The sequence below is a fragment of the Carassius auratus genome, chromosome 28 (assembly GCF_003368295.1).
Source record: "Carassius auratus strain Wakin chromosome 28, ASM336829v1, whole genome shotgun sequence".
Taxonomy (NCBI): domain Eukaryota; kingdom Metazoa; phylum Chordata; class Actinopteri; order Cypriniformes; family Cyprinidae; genus Carassius; species Carassius auratus.
Window position 1 is genome coordinate 20,268,223 of NC_039270.1, and position 21,958 is coordinate 20,290,180.

Sequence of the window (21,958 nt, forward strand, 5' to 3'; positions counted from 1 at the left end):
TTAAGGATGGCGTCAATATTGCCATATCAATTTGTGCCATATTCAAACCCTGAGAATACTGAACAAGAGGAACGTGCAGAATATTTGCACGCACGGATATTGCAAGAAATCCTAACGTTAGTTAGAGAGTTGCCACTCCCCTCCCCCCAACCATTAGAATTTCCATAATTTAATGATATTCTAATGGGTTGTTTTGTGACATCACAAATAACCCGGAAAACAAGCTGTAGTCCAAACAAAACGTTCTTTGTAGTTCTAATATCTAATATCTTAATAGCCCGTTGAAATAGTAAATACTTATTTTAGCCCTATTCGCACAGGATTAGTATTATCTGGGGACCTTGTGTGCTTTTAAAATTACCCCCCAAACCTGAATTTAGTGTGGTGCATTCACACAAGTTCAGATTCAACAGACCCATGTTTATATAAACTTTCTCTTTCCCTCCCTTTTTCACAGCTTTAGGACCCTAATTCTCAATCCATCTTAAGTTCTCCAGAAGTACTGACAGCTTCCACCCCCTCATCCTGAGAGAGGCGGATTATTAGCAGACACCCACAGTATACTCAATACTTCAGAGTTTCTAAAAAGGAGCTGTACACATTTCTGTCATGTTTCCAGAGTCATTTTACACTTTCTCATTTTTTTTACGCTGTATCCTCAGAGCAGTGGGATGATATATTACATAAGCAGGAATCATTCCAGAATGGGGGTGTCCAAGACAAAATCATCCAAAGGGAAACACATGAAGTGTATAACAAGATTCTTCTGTTGGGTAATTGGACCCGGGAGTCAGCGGGAGAAAGCCGAGATGTAAATGACGTAACCTTGGTAACCGTTCTGGCAGAAAGTATCGACGACACAGGAAGTGTGTTTCACACTGAGGCCTGGGCTGCACTCTATAGAAATGAACCTCACTGAACTCAACAGAGAATATTACAAAATGCACATATAAACCAGTTTATTATGTCAACGCATGCAAATTAAATGTCTGTGAGTATTTGTGTATAAAACCAGTGCTGCGAGTACAAAATTTGTTTTTTGTGTTTTTCCTGAGTACCAATGCGACATTATAAAAGTGAAATAAGATAATAATAAAATATAAGATGTTATACAAAATATATTGATCACACTTTAGTTTGGGAACCAATTCTCACTATTGTCTAACTACGAACTATGGCTTTTGCCTCAGTAAATGCCTACTTTGATTACCAATTAAAAAGTGCTGTCAAGCGATTAATCGCGATTAATCACATCTAAAATACATATTTTTTTGTTTACATAATATATGTGCATTCACTGTGTATATTTATTATGTATATATAGATACCAACACACATGCATGTGTATATATAAAAATATATATATATGTTCATACAGTACATAAAAATATGCTGTTTGTGAGTATTCATACATAAACATACACATATATTATGTAAACAAAAACCTTTATTTGGGACATGATTAATCACGATTAATCGTTTGACAGCAATATTAATTAAATGAATGAATAATAATTATATAAATGAAGGAAGGAATGGGTTTTCTGACCGCCCCCCACCCCCAATTTTGTTTCCATTTTCTTTTTGTGATATGGCATGGCAGGCCAAATTAAAGGTTGTCACAGTCCAGCTGTGGCCTGCGGGCCCTGGTTTGGGAACTTCTAATCTAAAATATCAATGCAATATTCTAAAAATAAAAGATGTATTGATATCAGTGCTTTCATCACACGAGTATCGTGTCAAGATGTTATACCTTCAAAACAGTGTGTACTTTGAAATCTTTATATTTATGCAATGTTTTTTTTTTCCCATAGACTTGCACTGCACTGTCATTGACAAGCTGCTGTAACCTTTAGTGTTTTTTTTATTATTATTATTGAACCCAGGAGATTAAAAAATACATCATAACTGCAACAAAAAAATGCATAAAACTGATTGTTCCATCAGAAGCACCTTGTGCAAATCAAAATCTCAATCCTCTCTGTGCAGTGTGCACTGTTGCTCGGAGACAGCATGTTTTACTGAAAGTCATTTTCTGTGGCTTTCAGTGATCACAGCAGGGCTGCAGTCACAATTATTCAAAGCAGCAGACTCATTTACTCGAGCACTACAAAGAATACTAAATGATTCACAAGAACTTTCTGTGCACGTCCACTTACCTGTCCAGCCAGCATCTCGTAGAGGAGCACACCGTATGCCCACCAGTCCACCGACTTCCCGTACGGCTGATAGGCGATTATCTGGGGGAAGAGGAAATTAAAATGTGCATCATCTTCTGTCCTGTCATTCATTCAGCTCTCATGGGCTCTTTGGGAAACTCTATTCAATCTCCATTTATTTGTCAAGAGCACAATGCACATTTCATTACTGCTCGAGAGGGAGGTTGGTTCTCTGCTATTTTTAACCATTTGCTGTAATAATTGCTTTTTTCCCCTCACTAGTCCATTTACACCCACATATTCAGCACACATACACCAATGAGTGTGTATAATCACAGGGGTAGTTAATGAGAGCTTTGTTAAGCACAGAGAGTATATGTTTCATGTCACATTTTGAACTTTCTTCCTCTTCATGTGTGCTGCACAGTTGTGCCACTTTCCACAAATAGGGCACAAATTGGTGCCTCGTTCCTTTCTTAAGAGCAATGAAGCCTGGATGGTCTAATGCTTCACTTATAATTACCACAACTTACCTAATATGATATCATATTGTTTGCAAACCAGCTACAGCATGATTTTCCTTGACAAAATAAATAAATAAATAATTTTATAAAATAGACATGGGAACATGGGAAGTGAAATCACCTGGATCGTTTCTACAGCATAATAGGAAGACAAGATATTAATATTCTTATTATATTATGTAGTACATGCGTCAAGTACATCAGCTCACCGAAAAACCTGGTAAGTGACTCAATATATCACTCCAATTAGAGAAACTAGTGGATCTTGCTTAATGAGATCTACATACCTCTTAGTGACTACAGTAGAAGAGCCTTATCCTTAGCCTTATTTATGTGGGAAGGCATTTTTCTGTTTAGTTTGCTCAGTTTTGTGCACATAAGACCAGGATGTAATCTGTCCCGTCCAATTTATGTAAAAGTCAATTTATTCTAAAAATGGTTGTTGTTTTATTATTGTTCTGCAACACTGCTATGACAAAATGTCACTTCTTCCAGAATACTGAGCTGCACTTCTCATTCAAGCAAGATGAAATCTGTCTCATGCCAATTTTCCCACTTTTTCACATCATTTTCATGTCATCCCTCGATTTTCCACTGTCAATTAAATGTCAGAAAGCGTGCAGCTGAGCATTGCTGTTGAATAAGTCTTCTTCCAGCACCTGTTTTCCAGAGCAAATTTAAACTATTGATCCATTCATGGGGTTACAATTGCCTTTAGAAGCAGGAAGGTCAATATATCAGATCGTGTCTTCATTAGCATTTGTCTAAAGACAGGATGAACATTAAAGATCGCCTCATTACCTATGGCAGTATAAATATGGAAGCCAACACAATGGTTTTTGGACTTTTTGGAAGTACCCCATAAACACTTTTTGATATTCATTGACCGTATGACATCATCACTGCGCTATGGTACTGCATTACAGGAGAACTGTTTCCCTAAGATGTAACAGTAAGTTTTAAGTTTGAAGAACTAAACTCCTGCTCAGACCAGTCATCTAGAGAACTCTATGAATAAAAATACAAACTTCATTGTGTTTCTAAAAATAACATCCCATCTGCAGTAATATAAAGACGGCAGACGGGGGCTGGTGTGTGATTGGCTGGGGACTGGAGGATTTGAATGAAGTCAGGACAGATGAAGAGGTGGAAGGGCTGCTTATGGATGAATAAATGATTGTGTCAGGACACGGACGTGCTGGAGTTTCTAATGGAGAAACTGAGATGATGGAGTCACGCTGATCGTACAATACACTCAATTCTAAATAAATGACTCTTCTGTTTATATGATTATACGCGTCACTGATCAGACCTGAGGAGATCAATAAGTAAGGAATTAGAGGGAGCTGTCATCATGACACATGAGCTGAACACTTCAAGATGACACTTGAAAGCAGTCATAAGAAATCTGCAGGCTATGTGCAATATAAAGACATCAAAGTTTCCTCAAATCCTTGACACACACACACACACAAACATTCTGTATCCAAGCACTCAAACCACCTCGTTCGTTTTAAAAGCTATCTTTTTGAGATACGAGGTTCCTTCCAGGAATACATCATGTTTATGTTTACTTTCTCTCTTCCCACCTACAATATGCTTCTCACACAGTGCATCTCCTTTTGTGTCATAACGCTAGAGGAGATCATGATGTTCCTGCTACCCACACTGCTCTGCAGCTTGATCCCCCCTCACACACACGCTCACACACATACACAAGATATCAAGCTGCCACATGCTTCAGTGGAAATGTCACAGCACTAATCTACAGGTCAATATCACTGTGGGCTTTGCAAAGAAAGCACATTAAAATGCGGCTATTAGTGAATGGTGTGGCCATTTATCTAACAAAAAGGCCAAAACTTTTATGTTTAAAATACAGGTCCTTCTTAAAAAAATGTGCATATTGTGATAAAAGTTAATTATTTTCCATAATGTAATGATAAAAATTAAACTTTCATATATTTTAGATTCACTGCACTCCAGCTTAAATATTTCAGGTCTTTTATTGTTTTAATACTGATGATTTTGGCATACAGCTCATGAAAACCCCAAATTCCTATCTCAAAAAAATAGCATATCATGAAAAGGTTCTCTAAACGAGCTATTAACCTAATCATCTGAATCAACTAATTAACTCTAAACACCTGCAAAAGATTCCTGAGGCTTTTAAAAACTCCCAGCCTGGTTCATTACTCAAAACCACAATCATGGGTAAGACTGCCGATCTGACTGCTGTCCAGAAGGCCATCATTGACACCCTCAAGCGAGAGCGTAAGACACAGAAAGAAATTTCTGAACGAATAGGCTGTTCCCAGAGTGCTGTATCAAGGCACCTCAGTGCGAAGTGTGTGGGAAGGAAAAAAGTGTGGCAAAAAACTCTGCACAATGAGAAGAGGTGACCGGACCCTGAGGAAGATTGTGGAGAAGGATCGATTCAAGACCTTGGGGGACCTGCGGAAGCAGTGGACTGAGTAGAAACATCCAGAGCCACCGTGCACAGGCGTGTGCAGGAAATGGGCTACAGAGAAGCAGCACTGGATTGTTGCTCAGTGGTCCAAAGTACTTTTTTCGGATGAAAACTAGATATCACACTATAGAGACTGTGTCTGTTCCCCGAATTAGAAAATACAAATAAACGTCCAAACCAAGTTAAGGCTAACAATTTAATTGAGGTTCAACAAATAAAAAACAATTGCAATATGGATAAACAAATGATAAAGCTTGGCTTATTGAATATCAGATCCATTTCTACGAAAACACTATTTTTAAATAATATGATAACTGATCATAATATAGATGAGCTCTGTTTGACAGAAACTTGGCTAAAACCTGATGATTACATTATTTTAAATGACTCCACCCCCCAAGATTACTGTTATAAACATGAGCCGCGTCTAAAAGGCAAAGGGGGAGGAGTTGCTTCAATTTATAACAACGTTTTCAGGATTTCTCAGAGGGCAGGCTTCAAGTATAACTCGTTTGAAGTAATGGTGCTTCATATAACATTATTCAGAGAAACCAATGTTAATGATAAATCCCCTGTTATGTTTGTACTTGTACTAGCATTTATATATTTTAGAAGAAAACAAACATAACCCCAGGTATTTATTCAATACATTGGCTAAATTAACGAAAAATAAAGCCTCAACAAGTGTTGACATTTCCCAACACCACAACAGTAATGACTTTATGAACTACTTTACTTCTAAAATCGATACTATTAGAGATAAAATTGCAACCATTCAGCCGTCAGCTACAGTATCAAATCAGACAGTGCACTATAGGCCCCCTGAGGAACAGTTCCACTCATTCTCTACTATAGGAGAGGAAGAATTGTACAAACTTGTTAAATCATCTAAACCAACAACATGTATGTTAGACCCTATACCATCTAAGCTCCTAAAAGAGGTGCTTCCAGAAGTCATAGGTCCTCTTCTGACTATTATTAATTCCTCATTGTCATTAGGATATGTCCCCAAAACCTTCAAACTGGCTGTTATTAAGCCTCTCATAAAAAAACCACAACTTGACCCCAAAGAACTCGAATCTCGAATCTCCCTTTTCTGTCCAAGATACTAGAAAAGGTGGTATCCTCACAATTATATTCCTTCTTAGAGAAAAATGGTATATGTGAGGATTTCCAGTCAGGATTTAGACCGTATCATAGTACTGAGACTGCTCTCCTTAGAGTTACAAATGATCTGCTCTTATCATCTGATTGTGGGTGTATCTCTCTATTAGTTTTATTGGATCTTAGTGCTGCGTTTGACACAATTGACCACAGCATTCTTTTGCATAGACTTGAACACTTTGTTGGCATCAGTGGAAGTGCATTAGCATGGTTTAAATCATACTTATATGACCGCCATCAGTTTGTAGCAGTGAATGAAGATGTATCATATCGAACACAAGTGCAGTATGGAGTACCTCAAGGCTCAGTACTAGGGCCGCATACTCTCAACATGGTGTTAGCTTTCACTGTTATGCTGATGATACTCAGCTCTATATTTCCTCACAGCCCGGTGAAACACACCAATTTGAAAAACTAATGGAATGCATAGTCGATATAAAAAATTGAATGACGAGTAATTTCTTACTGCTAAATTCAGAAAAAACAGAGGTGTGAATTATAGGGCCTAAAAACTCTGCTTGTAATAACCTAGAACACTGTCTAAGACTTGATGGTTGCTCTGTCAATTCTTCGTCATCAGTTAGGAACCTAGGTGTGCTACTTGATCGCAATCTTTCCTTAGAAAGCCACATTTCTAGTCTTTGTAAAACTGCATTTTTCCATCTCAAAAATATATCTAAATTACAGCCTATGCTCTCAATGTCAAATGCAGAAATGTTAATCCATGCATTTATGACTTCCAGGTTAGACTATTGTAATGCTTTATTGGGTGGGTGTTCTGCACGCTTAGTAAACAAACTACAGCTAGTCCAAAATGCAGCAGCAAGAGTTCTTACTAGAACCAGGAAGTATGACCATATTAGCCCGGTCCTGTCCACACTGCACTGGCTCCCTATCAAACATCGTATAGATTTAAAAATATTGCTTATTACTTATAAAGCCCTGAATGGTTTAGCACCTCAGTATTTGAATGAGCTCCTTTTATTTTATACTCCTTTTTCAGCACGACTTGGCACTTGCTCACAGTGCCAAAACCACTGGTAAATGTTTTACTGACCATGGTATTACTGTGCTCAATTTGCCTGCCAACTCTACTGACCTGAACCCCATAGAGAATCTGTGGTATATTGTGAAGAGAAAGTTGAGAGACGCAAGACCCAACACTCTGGATGAGCTTAAGGCCGCTATCGAAGCATCCTGGGCCTCCATAACAACTCAGCAGTGCCACAGGCTGATTGCCTCCATGCCACGCCGCATTGAAGCAGTCATTTCTGCAAAAGGATTTCCGACCAAGTATTGAGTGCGTAACTGAACATAATTATTTGAAGGTTGACTTTTTTTGTATTAAAAACACTTTTCTTTTATTGGTCGGATAAAATATGCTAATTTCTTGAGATAGGAATTTTGGGTTTTCATGAGCTGTATGCCAAAATCATCAGTATTAAAACAATAAAAGACCTGAAATATTTCAGTTGGTGTGCAATGAATCTAAAACATATGAAAGTTTAATTTTTATCATTACATTAGGGAAAATAATGAACTGTTATCACAATATTCTACTTTTTTTAGAAGGACCTGTACATATGAAAAAATGTATAAATAAATTCATTCTTTATTCATTATTTATTATAGATTGTAAAGTAGTTAGATACTTATTAAAATTAAAGATAAATTAAAAGGGTAATTTCAGAATGGGTCTAAAATGACAAACATTGACAAAACTTGTGGTCAACGGAGTTTCTCCAGTCGCAACCACCATCACAACTGCCTTTGTCTTACATTGAGGGACAGGTTCTTAGTGCCACACCATTCAGCCAGCTGTGCCATTTCCTCTCAGCGTTTCCTCGCTGTTGCTGATGAGACCTACCACAGTTGTGTGATTCACAAACTTGATGATGTGGTTGGAGCTGAACTTGGCAGTGCAGTTATGGGTCAGCAGCGTGAAGAGCAGCGGGCTGAGCACACAGCCTTGTGGAGCACCTGCGCTCAGTGTGGTAGTGCTCAATGTGTTGTGGCCAACACGGACTAACTGAGGTCTTCCAGTTAGAAAGTCAAGGATCCAATTACAGAGGAAAGTATTTAGGCACAGCAGGTTTAATTTTATTAATGAGCTGTTGTGGGATTATTGTGTTGAATGCTGAGCTGAACTCAATGAACAGCATTCTAACATTGGAGTCTTTATTTTCTAGGTGGATTAAAGCCAGGTGGAGGGTGGAGGAAATTGCATCGTCTGTAGAGTTGTTTGGACGGTATGCAAACTGGAGCAGATCAAGTGAGTTGGCTAGACTGGTTTTGATGTTGTGCATGACTAACCTCTCAAAGCAATTCACTATGATTGGAGTCAGTGCTATGGGACGGTAGTCATTTAGACAGGACACATGTGACTTCTTTGGTACCAGTGGCCTGGATTTAAGACAAGTGGCCAGTGGCCTGACAAGTGACAAGTGGCCTGTTTACCACTACTGTCTACCAAAAATAAAAATAAAATGTGAACCTATAATTGAAGTTCCAATCAACTAAAGATGTTACAAATTTGCCTGGAAGAGGATGTGTGTCTATATAATCCTAATGCACTGCAAGGAGGAGAGTTTGAGTGGCCTGAGACTCACCAAGGATCACACTGCAGAGATTACTTGAGTCTTGGGTCAGAAAGCCTAAAAAAATATCAAACAGCCTTTATATCACCACATGTTGTTTTGGAGGGTCTCAGGAAAAATTCTCCTTGCTCATCCAAAAACAACCTCCAGCATATTCAGTTGTCAGATACGACTAGAACTTCAAAAGGCACTGGCTTTAATGGTCAGATGAAACAAAAAAATAAGAGATTTTTGGCAGCAAACCCACCAGATGGGTTTATTACAAACAGGGAATAAAAAATACAACATGCCCATGGTTAAAAATATCACTGTATCTTTAATGTTGTGGGCCTGTTTATCTGCCAGAGGTCCTGGGCATCTTGTTCAGATGTATGGCGTCATGCATTCTTTCAAATAGATTCAACAGATAAAAAATGCCTCTGTTAGAAATCTTATAATAGTTGGATGGATCTTCCATCAGGACAGTTATCCAAAACAAACATCAAAATCAACACAAAAATGTGTCACTGAGCACAAAACGAAGCTTCTGCCATGGTCGTCCCAGTCTTCTGACCTGAACCCTATAGAAAATGAGCATGTTGAAATGAAGAGAAGACCAACATGGATCTGTGAATCTGAAGGATCTGGAGAGTTGCCGAATCAAGAAATGGTCTCTGATCTCTTATCAAGTGTTCTCCAAACACTCCAAACACGCATTATAGAAGAAAACTCAGATTCGTTATCTTGGGAAAAGGATATTGCAATTATAGGGTGCCAATAATTGTGGCCAACATGAACTAGAGATTTATTTCACAATGAGATCCCCCTCTCTCACTTTCAATTGTTTTACTTCAATTTTAGGATTTAGAGAATTTTTTAAATGAAAGATCAAAAGGATAAACAATGCAGGTTTATTTTCACAGCAACCTTTGCACATATTTACCAAGGGTCCCAATATAAGTGGAGGGCACAACAAACTATGTAATACTATGTAATGATACCTATAACCAGCATACCTAGTGCATAATGCATTTGCATTCGGGTACAAGTCCAATGAAACATAAGCCATGATAAAAAAATAAAAAAGCTTACATGATTACTTTAGCAAATGCATGTTTATGTCTTGTTTTCTTTTATTGACACTATCAGTAGGGTTTAATGTAGGTGGTACGTTAACCTTTACACGCTACTCACTGGTCATTTCATTTCTGAACTACCATTATTAATGTACTAAAACATTGTCAGGTTCAAGTTAATCTGTTTCAGGTAAAACTAAATGCATTTTGAGTGCAACTCCCTGAACATTTCATTTTGAAAGTGCTGTGAAAAGAAGCAATACAATATAATTCTGCAGAGATTTCACCACAGGCATGTTTTTATAAAGAGCCTGGGTTGTCTAATGCTATATGAGTTGTCTGTTTATAAGGTTGTGTGAGTCTGGTGGAGAGGTCAGCAAGAGTGAGGACTTTAAGGCCTGAGGTCGTGTCCTTCATGCAGTCCGGGTCATTCGATTTCAGTTAAAATTGGTTACTCTCACTCTCTCTTAACCTGGAGTTTGACAACCTCCCTCCACACTACTTTCATTATATTGATAAATGGCCAAGATAAATCTCGTTTTGTGAAGAAATAAAGTCATACATGTCTGGGGTGGCATTATGGGTGAATAAATGTTCAGTCTCGGTCATCCCTCACCTCCGGGGCGATGTAATCCGGCGTTCCACAGAAGGTGCGTGTCGTCATGCCCTCATACATGTGTTCCTTACACATGCCAAAGTCTGCAATCTTGATGTGGCCCTCAGAGTCCAACATCACATTATCCAACTTTAGATCTCTGAGGACAAAATGCACAAATCAGGTGTATGAAATTCACAGCATTTAACTGATGTTCATGGCAGAGGTTGTGTATCTGCCTTAACTCGTTTGACTCGGCAGACCAGACAGTTCACAGTTAAATTAGCTGTGGGTGCGTACGGCCGTGTGTGAGTGGGCAGTATAAGCGAGGTCAGGGCGACCTCGGCCACGCTCAGCCTTCATCATCAAAGAGCATGATTAATGTAAGCTGAATGCTGCAGCGCTGCAGGGATGGGAACGGCGAGTGAGGAGCTGAATGCAGACAGCGCCTGCACATAAACAGCCTTTCTTACAGCCCCCTTCTCCTCAGAGAGTGACTCATTCTCTGGACAGGAATATTTTTATTGCATTTCATGGGGGTTGCGGACCTGCTAAACCCTGAGTAATGTTGTTTTGAACAAGCAATATGTATTTTCAATGACACTGTTCTATAATTTTCATCTCGTTCATGTACAGGTTTAGCTTTCCTCTAAAATATGGATATGTTAGCTATAGCAAATAACAGCTGGAAGCTGACCGTTTAAACAGCTTAAGCTCTATTTTGCTTTTACAAAGAATTTGTGTAAAAGCTTTAACAAAATAAAATCAAACTTGAGAAAATGTTTGCTTTTAAACACTCCTAAAGTCTTAAACATAGACTATTTTATTGAATTACAGTTCATTAAAGCATTATGGTCCGTTATTACTTGTTACTTATTACTAGAGAACAATTGGTTGGACAATTTTAGAAAGAAATTGCACAAAGTACATTCACACAGGCATTTCAGACCTGCTAAAACCTGAGCAACTATTTTAATTTTTTCCGACAAATGTGTTTTATTCACTACAATTTTCATCATATTCAGGAAGACGGCGGACGAGAGAGCCTCGGGATGATGATGTTATATCTTTAACACTTTCTGATACTTAGGTTAGTGCTCTGCTGGGATTTTACTCAGGAACAGCAGGAGATATTTGAGGATGGTGAAGAAGCTTAAGCTGAGAACAGAGCCAATAACACCTGAGATGGCGTCAAGACAAACCTATTAAAATTCAAAATGTCCAAATTCCAAAAAAAAAAAAAAAAAACTCAATGAGCGGTATCTTTCTGACAATAGCCCTCCAGCTCAGGTGAGCCTTCCATTTCTGCATGACCTCCATACAGAGATCGAAAAGAAATGAAAGAGGCTGTTTTCTTCTCGCATCCATCGGTTTTGGCATAAGAGTTGTGTCGACATCAAGGCAATGTGCAAAAACGGCTATGAGAGGATGTCCCCTGTAGAAAGAGCTTGCTTTCTGCTGGGGAGACATCCTCTCTTATAAAGAAATACATCTCACTTAAATGGAAAGGCATATGCAGCAGCAGGTCAGGCTGTGGCTTTATTACACACGATGGTGGTGCTTCAAGCATATCAGACTGATCTGCTAAGAGACCTGGATAGAGGCGAGGGCCTTTTTCCTGATCAGGTAGCCGAGCTGTGCCGCACCACGGATCTCTCTCCATGCTACCAAGCAGGCCGCCTCCCTCTGCCATGGGCGGGACTATGGCAGCCATGGTGATAGCGAAGAGACATCTGTGGATGAAACTGGCAGACATCGGGAAGAAAAAAAAGGCTTTCTTCTCGATGCTCAGGTTTCGCCTGCTGAACTTTTCTGTATTTCCATTGAGACGCTGATCGAGAGGTTCAGGGAGACCAAGACGCACTCCGCTGCTCTCAGATCCTTCATTCCACAAAGGTCCAGGTATGAGTACGAACAACATAGGGGTCCTGGCATGTCTCAATCTGAAGATAAAAGACAGGCACAGAAGGCTAGTGTCGTGACTTGTGTCCCTCCCCCACATGCGGGCAGGGGTAAGAGGAATTGTGGGTCACAAGGAGGTAAGCAGAACCTAAGGGGTGTGATCTAGATCTCGCAGCGTTCTCGTCCATATCAGAGTGATACCAAGGTATCTAACCTCTGCTTTTATCCTCCCCTTCCTAATTCCCCTGTCACCCCGAGGGGTCTCCTGGCCGATTAGTTGTGCTGTCGCATCCAGCGGGAAGTGGAGGTGGCAGTTACAGAAGTCTTCTTGTATATGCTGCCTCAGGTATTGCTCCCCTCGACAGAGGTTTGTAAAATTTGAGCTTGCCGTGCGGTTCAGCGCCTCTTTGACCTTTAGGTACACATGCTAAGCTCTGTGTACTTTCTGAAAACCACATGGTGGCCAGTGTGCACGTAAACACTTTGCATACTTTCTAAAAACCGTGTAAGTGGTAAGTGTGCACGCAAGACTCTGTGCACTTCCTGCTATCCTGTACGATAAGGGTTACGCACTCCGCCTCGTTCCCTTTCTTGAGATGATTAGACCTAGGTTCCTTGGGCTCCATTCTGCCAGTTTGTATTTGTTTACACACTTCAAGCATCACTTCCCTCAACGTGAGGGGCTATTTGGGTGATTCTCATGGTAGTTTAGCAGCGCTCACTTTTTCCAAGAAGGGTCGCTTAAGAGCGCGCTACTCTGAGCTCGGAGTTCTCTTTTCATATGAGACTGAGTTCTCTGTTTTTTCCCCAGGGCACTCCAGTATTATTTCCACAGATTGAAAACATACTGTTTTTAGATGCACCATTCCATTTATGAGCTGCTCTGTAAGAGTGCAACGAGAGTCCCTCTTTAGAACAGTATTTGAAAATCCATGCTATGGTAAGTGTGCACGTGAAGTCATTGCACACTTTCTGAAATCCACACTGTGGTAAGTTCACACGCTAGTATTCTGCGTTCTTTCTAAAATCCTATATGGCGAGGGCTTCGCGCAGTTGCTTTGTGTCCTTTCTTGAGTTGGTAAAAGCCCCGTTCATCTTGAGGCGCCACCCCACCTATGTTTCCTCAGATACCTATTTAAACAGGGTGTTGCTACTAGAGATCTGTTGAGACAGCTCTTTCAGCAAGCTTATGCGAAAGCCAGTGGTAGCCCCATGTGTGACAGGCAAGACAAGTATAAAATGCTAGGTTCTGTATCCCTTTAAAGGAATCTTTCATGATTCCAAGCCTTCAGACCCGGGCCGAGGCACTAACAATTAAGTTGGGTATGAAGCTTAGGCCTTTGGCCTAAGGGGTACTGTCACAGACAGCCATCTAAATGTCCCAGGGGCAACTCCCATGGAAATGTTAGAGTTGGTACTTAGTGTTCGCCATGATTCTGGCTTGCACTCCCCTCAGCATGGCGGTATGGGTATACTGTTCCCCATAGCTACCCCTAGGGGGACGCAGTTCGCAGTTCCCTTGAAAGAGAATCATTTAAGGTTACCAATGTAACCATGGTTCCCTGAGTAGGGAACGAGACACTGCGTCCTTTAGCTTCCTGCCATGCTTTAGACGCAAGCTTCAGATGAAGAAGTGAATGACGTGTTATCCCGGTGCCTGTTTATAGTCACGCCGGTAGTGGTGTCAGAGGCTGTCGCCGGCCAAAAAGTTGGTGTTTTTTCAATGTATGCTTCAGACGCGGGTCACGACGAGGTGTTCCCCATAGCAACCCCTAGAGGACGCACTGTCTCGTTCCCTACTCAGGGAACCATGGTTACATTCATAACCGGAGATGTTTCATGTACAACGTCTGTGACATTCTGTCTGACAGAAGAAGTTTATCAAATCAGATGTAGAAGTGGCGTTTTTATGTATATCCATAACTTTAGTACTATCAGAAAGTGGCAAGTGCTATTTACATGCAGGAATATTGCTTTTAACCCTCCAAATGGCTTGATATAGACTTCAATTGAAGGTATTACAGATTATTGCAGCATTATGGTTCATTATATTGCTTGTTGCAGGCATTATTGAAGAGAACATTTGCTATGATTGCAAGTCATTAATATTTTCAGTCTATCTTCACAGTTAATACTACTGTATACTGTATATGTCAACTTTTAGGAGCACATTGACAAACATGGACTAAAAGCCACAAAACTCCAACTGTGATTTCACTGTCTTTAGATACTCAGTTAAAGCTAAACAGCACAGTGCATGCTTGTCCTGAATTTACTGCAATTATGTGGCCAATAAACAAAGGGTCTTTCTCTGTACTGCTGTAACAGTAAGAACGAAAGTGGAATTTTAATAGGTTTGTCTTGACGCCATCTCAGCTTTTATTGGCTCCGTTCTCAGCTAATCTAATTTGATCATGTGGAGAGTCACATCTGCTCCAATTAATGTGTGTTTTCCACTGATGGTGACACTGAGAGCGTGTGATCTACTCTGCTCCAGCGTGTGAAATCTGTGTAGAGCAATAACTATGTACTGTAATACTAAAGATACTGCAATCCACTCACCTGTAAATAACTCCCTTCCTATGAAGAAAGAAGAGTCCGACAGCAATCTCTGCTGCATAGAATCTGTCAACACAACACAGTGCAGATTAGTCAACATCACGCATTCATGAACATGTACAGGACACATTTGTTTTGTATTTCTCAGACTGGCATCCCAGCCCTTTACTAAAAGCAAAGGAAATAAACTTGCATTGATTGTTCCAGCAGAAATTTTCTAGCCTCTGTTGACAAGGTAAAAAAAATGGTGCGGAGTTGTGAGCTCAGACATTTGCTGCTCACACATGCATATATATGAATAACAACATGAACAACTCTATTTTAGGAGCAGCTCTTCATGAACGCTCCTCGTATGTTTCCTGATTTATTCATGAGTGAAGACTGGGTGTTGATGGAGCGAATGTTTACAGCTTTTCATCTGTGCCATTTTTATACTGTACTGTATGTGTTTTTGCATTATTTAAGCACATTCCTGCACAAATTCTCATTAGTGTACAGTAATTCAAAAACATTCAAAAATGACAATTTAAAATCTATTTAATAAACATGGTCGTATTTGTAATGCTTTTAAATAAAAGACAAATGTTCATTAAGAATAACAGTACATTTGGCAGCATTTTAAGTTGGAATGAGTTGGTGTTGGAAAACAATGTGAATAGGTTATTATTTTGCACAATATAGCATGCATTAAGCTGGTGTTGCGGCATAAACATAGCCCCACAAACACACTGTGTAGACGAACCAGCATGTTCAGTCACATCTAGAGCTATGTGTCCTGCTTGACTAATGTGTTCATCATTAGTCTGTACTCGTGTGTTTTTAATTGACAGTAAGAAGTGAGTCATGTCTTACACGGCTTGAGGCTCCTTAAACTTGCCCACTTGCTGGATGTGATACATCAGGTCTCCACCGTTAATGTACTCCATTACAAAGTACAGACGATCCTAAGAAAAGACACGAGATAAATAAACCAAGCAAGCTCCTGTATGCAGTACGGAATCAATCCATGTGCTGACCTCAGATCAGACAGGATGCCATTGACATATTGATATGCTTTATGACAGATCTGCTGTGACCTTCCCTTTTTTTTTCTTACTCAGATTGGTAAACTGATTACTTTCACAACCAAACACATATTGCATATTGACTAAAGCATTTCTTAAATGTCTCTTAAGATACTTAGGACTTGGATGGTCTGCTTAGATTGGTGCAAATTCTGCTTATTTGTCACTAAGATAATATCATCTAACTTTCTAATACTGCAGAAACAAAATCCCTATCTTTGAATCCTGGTAACATCATAGGTTAATCTTTTGTTTTTGTATTACCATGCTGGTTTGGTCGTAGTCTGGCTGGTTGAATAAGGAAGTTAATGCTGGATATACTACTGTATTTACAAAATCTGGTGAGGACTCCACCAGAGCCCCAAAACACAACATATGCTGGTGAACAGCTCTGCAGACCTTTTCGGCTGAGCTTCCTCTGACACCAGTTATGTTGAAGAAGCATCGTGACTATCCCAGGGGGAGTTATGGTGTTTGGAGTGAAATGCGAGTGGACATGATGGCTGGTTTGCTGTCTGCATGCAGCTCATGAATATTTAGTGAGGGCATGCTGGGATCTGTTGCATTATTCATCAGCAGGATGCCCATACTGAGAGCGGCCTGCTGTGACTCCTGGAGGAGCTTCCCCTGTCTCACACTGAACTATTACGTACATCAGTTGTTTGTGCACATATTTCTATGGTTTCTTCTTCATGCAGCTCTTTTCCACAATGAAAGTGACTGTCAAACTCCAGAGAGGACAAAACTATATTAAAAACAGAATAAAATGATCATGGAACTGTAGTTAAAATAACATATGTGTACCAAAGCGCTTCACCTGGCATATACACTGATAATGTATATACAGTATAGCAGTCAATATTTTAAGTGGATCAAAAAATGTTAAAAAAAGTTGTTCTAAGACAAGAACACATTTTGCTTTTAGGTTTTAGGACAACTTTGAAGAAAGGTTTTGATCCACTTCAAATGTTGACTAGTATACTGTATATTGATGAAATATATTGAAAGACAAGGATTTAACCAAATTCCACAGAAAAGGAAACATCATACAATTTGGAATGGGAGCGAAAAAAATACTTCTCTGTGTCTACTGACTACTGGTATTATGACAGCTTCTGGCAACAGAAATGCCCCCAAAAGACAAAAGGACAATAAATATAAAGAGATGCACTTCTCACCACAGTCTGGAAGCAGGAGTGCAGCTGGGTGAGGAAAGGTGGCTTTTCTCTCTGGGCCAGAACTCTCTTCTCCACCATTGTGCACTCCACATCATCATCCTGGATCACCACGTCCTTCTTCAGGATTTTAATGGCATACAGCTCTTCAGTGGACTTCATCTCTGCTAACATTACCTATGAAAAAAACGCAATAAGTGGAAACTCATGGTGCGGAGTTAGTAAGTCATGTGGCATATGCCTTCTTAAGGTGTGGTCCCATTTAATGTTCCTTGGTGTAATTTTGCAGGTGACACTGAGTCACTCTAATAGGGATCAGTGCCATCGTAAGTTTTGTGTGAGGGAGAAAAAGTTATCAAAATTTTAAGTACTCAAATTCAACTGAGTTGCTTGACTTTTGTGTAAGCTGTTCTTTATAAAATGCACTTTATATTTCACTTTATGTCACAAATGGCAAGCCTCAGTCTTTTTGGCTTTACACAGTTTTAGAGAGCCAAGGGTGGTTTATTCATAAGTTCTAGAAGATCTAGCTTTTAGAGATTTATCTTCAAAAACATTTAAGCATTTGTTTGAGACATGATAGTAACACTAAGTATTTGACTGACCTTCCCAAAACTGCCTTTGCCCAGAAGAGCCAGAAAATGGAAGTCACTGAGTTGAACTCTGTTCATGTTTCCGGATGGCAAACTGAAGCGACGGTGATCAGTGGGAGTGATGACTTTCTTCCCAGGGCCAAGCCTGGCTTTCTACAAGAGTGATGGGCAGTGATTAATAACCAATACATGCCCAAATACACACACAAGCTTCCACAGCACTCCAACGCATGTCTTGCTATTAAAACTCTGTTGCGTGCTCATCTACACAATATAGCACTTCTTAGAAATGTGCTGTAACATGGTCTGGCCTGTGTGAAAATGACAGGACATGCAGAGAAATGTATACTGGGCTTGAGGAGACGTCCAGAGCTGCCGGAGAGAGATCTTCAGGCCAAATGAACAAGAACACAACCTCTAGGCTCATCCTTCCAATTAGCTCCCATGCATACCCTTTTCAAAGTCTGTTCTGTATACTGGAAAGTATATCATGGTGACCTAGATTGTGCTTGGCTCTAATGTCTGGGTTGATTTAAAGTCCATTCACACTAGCTGTGATTCAGTCGCTGAAGGTCACCCAGTCACTGTCAGTTCCAGTGGCATTGCTACTAGACTTCTGTCTCTAAATGGATGCGAGTCACTCAATTTCACCATGTCGCACCATACAGCCTGTTCACTAGGCTTTACACAGTGATTTTAGATTTGATGGTGAGACACAGAGATGTTAATATTTTAAACATATTTTTGTTGTAACTTATGGTAACACTTTAGTTTAGGGACAGATTCTAAGCATGCGTATTATGAGCATATTGGCTGCTCATTAGTATTATTAACAGTATGGAGTCTTTAAGTGAAGCCCGATGTGGCTCTGTTTGTGGTGTTCATATCCATTGGAGCTCAGTGAGACTCTTCATGATTCACCAGTTCACAGTGATAATGAGAGGCTATCACCTTCTTTCAAACCCCGCAATTACACCTCCAACATCTCTCACACACTCTCGCTGTATGCTGCACTCTCACTTGCTTTCTACTATAACACTCTTCTCCATCCTGTTGTTTTGGTGTAAAAACCCACCCAGAGCATCTAGGGCACTAATGCTCTCTCTCTCTCACACACACACACACACACACACACACTCTCTCTCTCTCTCTCTCTCTCTCTGTATATATATATATATATTATATGTTTTTTTATATATCTGCTATCTAGCTGTGTAGGAAAAAAAAAAACTTTTTTTTTCCTATTATTATGAGTATTCTGGTCACACTTTAAGGTCCTAATTTGCTGTTTATTAAATGTTACGTAATAAGAAAATTGCTAACTTAGGCAAAGTGTTACCAGTATTCTTATATTTAGAAATATACTCATTTTGATAATATGAATAATAATAAAGTAATAAAAATATTAGCCTTGTTACCATGATTTTGTACAGTAAACAATGATTGACAATTTGACATTTGCAAAAATAGCTATATTCTTTTCTTCTAATTAAACTCCCTATTCCTCCATAATCTATAAAATCATGCTGTCAATCCTGTTTTAATTCTGATGGTGTTTTAGTATTTAATACATTTAATGTGAACTGGTACAATTAAACCTTTTAGACATGATAGTCATTGAATTTTTAAAATCCTAATGAAACATCACATTTTTGTAATGGAAAAGACCTCAGTTTAACAGAAGGGCACACTCTGAGATAAGAGAAACACCATCACTCTGTGTCCTCTGACTGTACAGAGACCATGACGGAAAAATGGCCAAGAATTATCAAAGGTTTCCTATGCTAATTTAATTTGAGGCGGCTGTTATAAATCCTGCCACTCCCGTTAATGATTTCCTAGAATGATTAAAGTGGTGTCATACTTCTGTCCTCTAGAAATAATGAATGTCTATTGGGCAGGTGTGCAGACTTGCATGGCCAAGGACTTACGCAATACTGAGATATTACACGACTATATGACTGATTTTTTTCATTATTAAGATTTCTCAGTTTATCTTACTCTGAGTTTACTGTGCTGGAGATCCTGAATGGACATGCCAGCGGCTGCTCACATTACATTCAAGGTAAAGATTCTTGCAGAGAACACATAGAAGCTCTTCTCGACAAGCTGTTATAACACTTCCAAACAATCTGGCTCTAGCTGGTATTTTCTAAGCCTTTCTTATGTTACTGCCCCTTTAGCATCAATCTTTTGTGCTGTTTTCCTCATTTGTAAACCACTCTGAATGAAAGCATCTGTTAAACTTACTGTATGAAGGGAGCCATCATGTGGTTGATTTTAGATTTATCATGCTCAATTATTAAACATGAAGAGCTTTCTTAGAGACTTCTTAAACAGCAGATCAAATCTTATACAGCAGGGGTTAGAAAATTTAATAATAATAATAATAATAATAAATATAGCTGCAAGCAGCAATAACGGGGCCAAGCACTACAGAAGCAAGCTTCAGACGAACGGCAGGAATGAGTAATTAAGACAGTTTTAAGATTATTTTAGCCAAATTGGCTTGAAAACAATAAACACAACAACTAATAATAGGATTTATTGGCTTATCACATGTAACCAATAGGTGGCGCTGTTACCAAATTAGTTTGGAATGGTCAGTGTGAGGTGACGATGACACATACAAAGTTTGGTGCAAATATGTCAAAGCTTTGCAGAGATACAGCCTCAAATGAATGTTGGCATCATTCCAGCAAATTTGTTGATGCGCTAAATGAGAACCGTTTCGTATATCGACATGAAATCCATAACATTTTGCCAGCATGGTCTGAAGATGATCCACGTCCAATTTGGTGAAAATCTGATTAACGGTCTAGGAGGAGTTCGAAAAAGTAGGTTTTCAACATTAATCAAAATGGCGGACAGGAAGTTCAGCCAAATAAGGAAAACTTGATATCTATGTTCTCGGCTTGACCCAAGGAATCTATTAAGATCAGCGTCATGTCAATAGCCAGATCTTTTCAAAAGTTATTAGCCTTTATGTAAATTGAGTTATAACTTTTGACCACTAGGTGGCTCTGTTTCAAAATATTTTGAGTACCTTCAGGGGATGATGTTGTTGGCACATTCTGAGTTGTGGAATATAACACCAATGCATTTGTTTAGTATAGCCTTTTATTTCACAAAACTGTATTGAAGTCAATGGGAATTTCATGTTTTGTTCTATTATAGCGCCACCAAGAGGCTCAGTCCCACCATTTCTTTTATGTCTCATCAGAGTGAGCCCATACATATGCGTGTCAATTTTGGTGAAAATATCTCAATTCACTTCAGAGTTATAGACATTTACATGAAAAAACACGTAAAAATTGACTGACTCTTGACTTTGATTGAATATTACTACCCCTTACTATCAATATTTTTGCATTTGGGCATTGGCGTATAGCTATCGACCTATGTTTCCTTCTTCTGACGGTGGTTTCGTCTCGATCAGACAAGCGGTTTCGAAGATATAGCCAAATGTTTTTTAAGCGCTAAATCACAACGCTACACAAACCGTAAGGCAAAACCTAGCATGTTTGGTATCGTAGGACTCGGTAAGGTTTCAAGAGTCTAATTTGATGAGTCTCGTGAAAATAAGTCGACCACACCCAGAGTTATAAGCGTTTAAACAAAGAAGATCACCACTAGGTGGCGCTGTTTAGAAACTTCTCACACTCCTTCAGGACATTGTGCTGATGACCCATACCAAGTTTCGTAACAATCCGTTGCTGCGTTCTTAAAATACAGCATTTTAGCACAAAATTCAATATGGCTGACAGTCAAAATGGCCGAGATGGTAAAATTGGATATCAGTCGACTCGGCATGTTGCCCTGAATCTAACAAGACCAATTTTATGACTTTTGGACAAACTGTTTAGAAGTTATGAGCAAAAATAGCAATTTTTCATATCTCCGGACCAGTAGGTGGCACTGGGCCGAAACGCAGCAAGTAGCCTCAGGTCATGCTTGTTATGACATGTACCAGGTTTGGTCTGAATACGATAAATCGTTGCAGAGATACAGCCTTGCGACTGTTTTTGTAAGCGTTACGTAAAATTTGTTTGAGCGTTTATCGACAACAGTTTGACGAATCAATTTGATTTGCATAACTTT

At 39.4% G+C, this 21,958-nt stretch overlaps 1 protein-coding gene across 2 annotated transcripts in view; it reads right to left on the reverse strand.

The window, feature by feature from the left end:
* Positions 1-21,958, reverse strand: part of LOC113047101 (protein kinase C alpha type-like) — a 195,435-nt gene that overhangs the window by 8,579 nt on the left and 164,898 nt on the right. For both annotated transcript variants that reach the window (XM_026208361.1, XM_026208362.1), the window contains 6 exons: positions 17,870-18,010; positions 17,268-17,441; positions 15,878-15,969; positions 15,029-15,091; positions 10,586-10,724; positions 2,160-2,240 (listed from right to left, as the gene is read on the reverse strand). In XM_026208361.1, the coding sequence (XP_026064146.1) occupies positions 2,160-2,240; positions 10,586-10,724; positions 15,029-15,091; positions 15,878-15,969; positions 17,268-17,441; positions 17,870-18,010 (690 nt within the window). The remainder of the gene's footprint in view (positions 1-2,159; positions 2,241-10,585; positions 10,725-15,028; positions 15,092-15,877; positions 15,970-17,267; positions 17,442-17,869; positions 18,011-21,958) is intronic.